At 41.0% G+C, this 6,000-nt stretch overlaps 1 protein-coding gene across 1 annotated transcript in view; it reads left to right on the top strand.

Annotated features, from left to right (window-relative positions):
• The first annotated feature begins 3,661 nt into the window (after nucleotides 1-3,661).
• The window catches only part of LOC135469008 (neuroglobin-like), a 33,544-nt gene continuing 31,205 nt past the window's right edge, over nucleotides 3,662-6,000 (top strand). Inside the window, exon 1 of the mRNA XM_064747525.1 lies at nucleotides 3,662-4,234. Coding sequence (XP_064603595.1) covers nucleotides 4,017-4,234 — 218 coding nt within the window. The 5' untranslated portion in view covers nucleotides 3,662-4,016. The remainder of the gene's footprint in view (nucleotides 4,235-6,000) is intronic.

Genomic DNA, 6,000 nt, shown 5'->3' with positions numbered 1-6,000 from the left:
TGCTATACGTACTTATTACGTTTATCTCTATTGGTTCCTTCTATCAATAACTTTTGGAGTACCGTAATTGCAACACCTACTTGGAATCTGAGGGAAGTTTAAGTCTTTTCTTAATGTACTTTACTATTGCAGACCGTGTGACATTCTGTCCTAGAATTATTTTCAATTTTTTAATTCAGTATCCGCAAGACTTGCTTTGACGTTTTCTCTGTCGGCGTCCTGAATGATAGAACTGTCTGATCCGCTGTCACTGTCAGCTTAAACTGCTGCCTCGTTGAACTAGGGGAAAAGTCACGGTAATTCCACATGGATATTGATTAATTTGTCAGAAGGAGACATTCCGACTTGGAAACGGAAAGTGGGCTTCCACGTGGAGAGTTCCGTTTAAAATAAATTATTTCCTTTTACTGGCAACCAGCCACTGAAATATTACTCACAATCCTTTATGTTCGTCAAAGTAGGTCAGTTATCGTCAGTAGCTAAATTAGAAGAAAAGAAAAAAACTACTGCTAGAAAGAAAGATTGCAGGGTGTTTGTTTCAGGTTATTTGTCAGTTTGGAAATGTATGCCATTTCTGAAGGTTGTTTTGAGGTAATCAGCCATTGATCATCATAAAGTACCTTTATTTCACCCACAATGACAACCCTGGGAAGCCGACTTAGTTTTCATGTCACATCTCGTGTAATTTTACAGACTGGTGGGTAGCATGCCACGATTTGTTCCAAATCACATGCATACGACAGAAAAAAGGGGCGAATACGATTAGTTTATATCAAGATTAATGAGATACTAAAACTACCAGGAAATCTGTCACATGAGGCTCTGCTAATACGTGTTGTCAGGTATATGTCACAGACAGTGATGAGGCTCTGCTAATACGTGTTGTCAGGTATATGTCACAGACAGTGATGAGGCTCTGCTAATACGTGTTGTCAGGTATATGTCACAGACAATGATGAGGCTCTGCTAATACGTGTTGTCAGGTATATGTCACAGACAGTGATGAGGCTCTGCTAATACGTGTTGTCAGGTATATGTCACAGACAATGATGAGGCTCTGCTAATACGTGTTGTCAGGTATATGTCACAGACAGTGATGAGGCTCTGCTAATACGTGTTGTCAGGTATATGTCACAGACAGTGATGAGGCTCTGCTAATACGTGTTGTCAGGTATATGTCACAGACAGTGATGAGGCTCTGCTAATACGTGTTGTCAGGTATATGTCACAGACAGTGATGAGGCTCTGCTAATACGTGTTGTCAGGTATATGTCACAGACAGTGATGAGGCTCTGCTAATACGTGTTGTCAGGTATATGTCACAGACAATGATGAGGCTCTGCTAATACGTGTTGTCAGGTATATGTCACAGACAGTGATGAGGCTCTGCTAATACGTGTTGTCAGGTATATGTCACAGACAATGATGAGGCTCTGCTAATACGTGTTGTCAGGTATATGTCACAGACAGTGATGAGGCTCTGCTAATACGTGTTGTCAGGTATATGTCACAGACAATGATGAGGCTCTGCTAATACGTGTTGTCAGGTATATGTCACAGACAGTGATGAGGTCATACTGATATGTGTTGTGCGATAGATGTCACAGACAATGAAGAGGTTATACTAATATGTGTTGTCACAGACAGAAGTGAGGTTATACTAATATGTGTTGTCACAGACAATGAAGAGGTTATACTAATATGTGTGGTCACAGACAGTAGTGAGGTTATACTAATATGTGTTGTGCGATATATGCAACAGGCAGCGATGAGGTCATACTGATATGTGTTGAGCGATACATATCACAGACAGTGATGAGGCTAAAATGTGTTGTGCGATATAGATGTCAAAGGCAGTGATGAGGTTATAATAAGTTGTGTTGTCCAAAATACGTGTCACAGAAACGATCAAGGCGCTTGCGCAAAGCGATTATCAGGCATTTGACCAATGAGATCGCGCGTTAGAATCCTGCTTTCTCTGTCTTTTGGATAGGCCTTGATGTCAAAAAGTTTTCCTGGCTTTTGATGAAGACTGGTGCTTTACTCAAGTTGTCTTCACCCAGATGTGAAAGTACGTGATATTTTTTAAACACTGCTATCAACATGAACCATCAATCATACTGATTCAGCCACCCGGTGCATCTTAACCTAGGCGTTTATCATGTAATTGTTTCTGAGACTTCTCTACCAGTGCTCTTCATTGTAAAATTCGTCCTTTTCATTTTAGCGCCTCTATCATTGTTTCATACCATATTCTCTGATGACATAACTATTCTGACTGAATAATCGACAAAGAACAGTGTCGATGTGATAAACACCATTTACCTAAAGCCGAAGTATTTCAGATAACGTGGACAGAGGGCAAACGCCACTTGCATCATTTTTGCTTTGAATAACTCAAGAGAAGATTGCCTTCTTTTGTCAACGTACATGTACATATATACAGTGTAAGAAACTAGGTCTATACAGTGTAAGAGCGTAGGTCTTTCAGCTTTTACAGCTGATGTCACAAACATTCATCGATTCATTTACAGCTTAGTGATCTGAGTTTAAATACAGGAGTGCTTATCGTGATAATGGTAGAGGCGATGTCAATTATCAGTTCTGTTGAACTATATCGGGCGATAGCCATTTTGAAATTTTCCAGGAGACAGGGCTAACGCTACCCTGTGGTGGTGAAATGCAAAAGCGTCAAACCTATTGAGCACTTTCAGATTTACATGAAGAAGGATTCCGCGCATGATAAAACAACCTACACAAACGACACGATTATGCAATGAACATTACCGGTGATTCAGTACTGCAATGTTGATAATATTTCTGTTATCGCAGGCCCTAATAGTAATTATGTCAGTGTTGTGTTTATTAGGTAAAGCATGACATCGCATTGGTCAAACAATGGAACGTCAGACACATGCCAAAGCATTTTCCCTGTATACGCATTCACTGGCGCAATGATTTATATACTATTAGGTCACATGCTGTGTAGGTATAGATCAACTAAGTGCTGGGTAGCTGTAACCCATGAAGGTGCGTTCTCTGTATAGCCTCTGTTCTGGATTTGCGTGTATCCGTTCTTGTTTATTTTGTGTCGGACGACCTCAATTCACGCTATTCAGTATCCGATGTTCCAGTCTCAAGGCACCCTTCACTAAAACGCCTGGCAATCCAGCACAAATGTATAAAGGATTTATCTGACGAGGCGGAAGAAGTGACTTTGACAGATGAGTAAAAGGGCGGAAGAGGTTTGATGGAAGCGAGGCTTCATAAAGCTGGGACTGTAACCAGGCCCCTTAGCGGAGAAAGCTTTCCTGTACAGTTAATATCAGACCGATGATGCTGAAAGATCATACGAATTTCAACTTGCTGAGATTAGAGTAATTTTTCCTCTCTCCAGTCAACTAAACTAGGCATCAAGATAGCGAATTCCGTAGCAACAAACTGACTTAGTTAACTTTTCTCAGAATCTATACCCTGGAGGGTATGTGGTGACACCTAGAGGCAGATACTGGCGTTACCAATCAACGGTCCACAGAGTTATGTTTACGAAAGACGAAGGGGAAAACACTGCGACTTGTGTACAAAATATCTAAAGCAAGAAATTAGAGTATCTGAGCTATGCCAAGAATTGAAAGTATGTCAATAAGGTTAAAGACTGAGGAAGAAGTGAAAAAAGAAACGAAATGAGATAGGCGTTATAATTTCTCTCCTTGGAGATTGACATCTTTCTTCCAGCGGTTATCCTGAGCTGTGCTATTTTCAGCCAGTATTTTAGTCTGACGTTGAGGTGACTGCAACAGCTTCCCAGAGTAAGGCGTGGTGAACCGCTAACCCTTCACACGCTCGCTGAATTGTTACTGATTAAGCGGCCGGAGTTCCACGGGAAAGCTAAGTGTACTATGATGCAGGGGAAACTTTGCCTTGGGAGTTCATACGACATGATGCCCGGACGTTAGTAGCGGAGAGTTCAGTTATCCTGGAACCGATGTCCACTGGTCATTGGCTGTGAAACATCCATGCCTCTGTTCAGGCTGAAAAACATGGGCTGTCTTCAATCGAAGAAACCCACGACGGAGGATTTGCTTGAGAAACGTGCCAGAAAGGAGTCGATGGTTTCGAGAATTATGTACGAAAACCGACCGGATTTCAAAGAAGAGTATAAAGTGATTATTTTACAGACTTGGACAATTATTGCAGCTGACATTGCACGAGTTGGGGTGGTAACATTTCTTAGGTAAGTATATAAAAGGATCAAAAAAGGGACAGTCGTGAGGATTCAAACACTGTGTACAGATATAGATACAATTACGTTGTATTGCTGTACTTAATTGTATAATATTCACAGACAGTGAATAGTGTATAATATTCACAAATAGTGAATACACAATAGAATCAATACCGTTACCTTAATGATTCCATTGTAAGTGGCTGCATGTACCAAAATTAACCCCAACAGTCGTGATTTCGCGATCGCCTAACAATTTGGCTAATGATATTATGATAGAACGCCGATTGGTATCGATGACCAATACAGACAGTGATTAGGTTTCTTTGAATCAGTTGAGTGGACACGAAACCTGATTTTATGCTCAAGTTCTGCCGACGTCCAATTTCTACGGGCTTTCCCGCACGCTTTGGTCTGCTCTTGGCTTCCCACGACCCGATGCCGTACATGCTCCTCCACTGTTAATTATACCGATAGCTAATCGTCAGTACCAATTATTTTAGCTTCCAATATCCAGATACCAGTTGTAAACATTTGCTGCTGAACAGACTATAACAGTGTGGGTATTATAACCTTGTGCTTTGAACAGAGCCCACGGCAGCAGCACTATTATTTAAGGGCGCGTGTATTCTGGCTGCCTCCATGCGCCTATTCATCCAAACTAATAGCTTCTGATTCAGATTCAATTTCCTGGTTAATATGCTTTTCATAATATCAGTCCAGCGTGCTGGGCTATAATCAACAACTGTTAAGCGGAATCACTGGTATCCATGGCTAGCAATCCTTTACACACCTGACACGGGTCCCTCCATATGAATACCGGAACGATGCATATTGATTCGTATTATCAAACGTTTCCTAAAAGCAACGCCCCAAGGCATATTTCGACACGACGGCGCCGTAGGTTAAAATGGAATAAAGCGGCGTCTTTCATAACCAAGTTATCAATAGATAAGTACACAATTGTGACATCTAAAATGCTTGAGGTAGCACCGTGTTTCAACGAATGCTTAGTAACAGCTTGGATAGTCTGAACAAATGGTAATAATTTTTTATAACTAAATTGCATTCAACACGCAAATTAACTCAGACATTGTTTATATTTACTTTGTTACTCGAGGTTGATATTAAATGTTGGAAAAAGCCCAACAGCCGTCTCCTCCTATCATCCTTGTTTGTTGCCTTTAGTGAACTTAAATGGATGTGATGTAATTTGACGTAAAGTTCTCTTTTATGAAAAAAAATTCCCAATCACAATGTACACATACGTGTGATCTCAGTCAAATGATATTTACGAAGAGTGATCGTTTACGCTAGCCTTTGAAGTGTAAATCTTCGCTTCTGGAGGCAATTTTGTTTCTGTTAGGGCTTGTTTCAGAGGTAAGTGGTTATAGTCGCACAGATTGCATGAGGTTCAGTTATTGCGCCTTGTGGCTCTAGACGTACATCTATGAAACGACTATTTTAGCGGTTCTGACTTGCTACCTGTCCAAGCCTAACAGTGATCTCCTCACACGTTTAACATCAACTCCTCAGTATCGGTGCCTTGGTCGTGGCGTCAGATATCGACTCTACTAAAGAAATCGCCGTGCTTGCAATAACCCTCAATCCAATTCGTTCATTAATGTCAGTCTATTCAAGTAATGTTATTGAGAGGCTTTGTTTACGATCTCTTCCACGATGCTCTTTAACCTGAAGACTCGCTGGGGTAAAAAGACGAAAACACCCGACTGTTTCCTACACAGCCAAAGCGGTTGACCTGTAACCTTTTCCCT

Source organism: Liolophura sinensis, chromosome 6 (assembly GCF_032854445.1).
Source record: "Liolophura sinensis isolate JHLJ2023 chromosome 6, CUHK_Ljap_v2, whole genome shotgun sequence".
Lineage (NCBI taxonomy): Eukaryota > Metazoa > Mollusca > Polyplacophora > Chitonida > Chitonidae > Liolophura > Liolophura sinensis.
The sequence above is the reverse complement of the archived record's forward strand: the minus strand, read 5'-3'. Positions and strand labels throughout refer to the sequence as shown.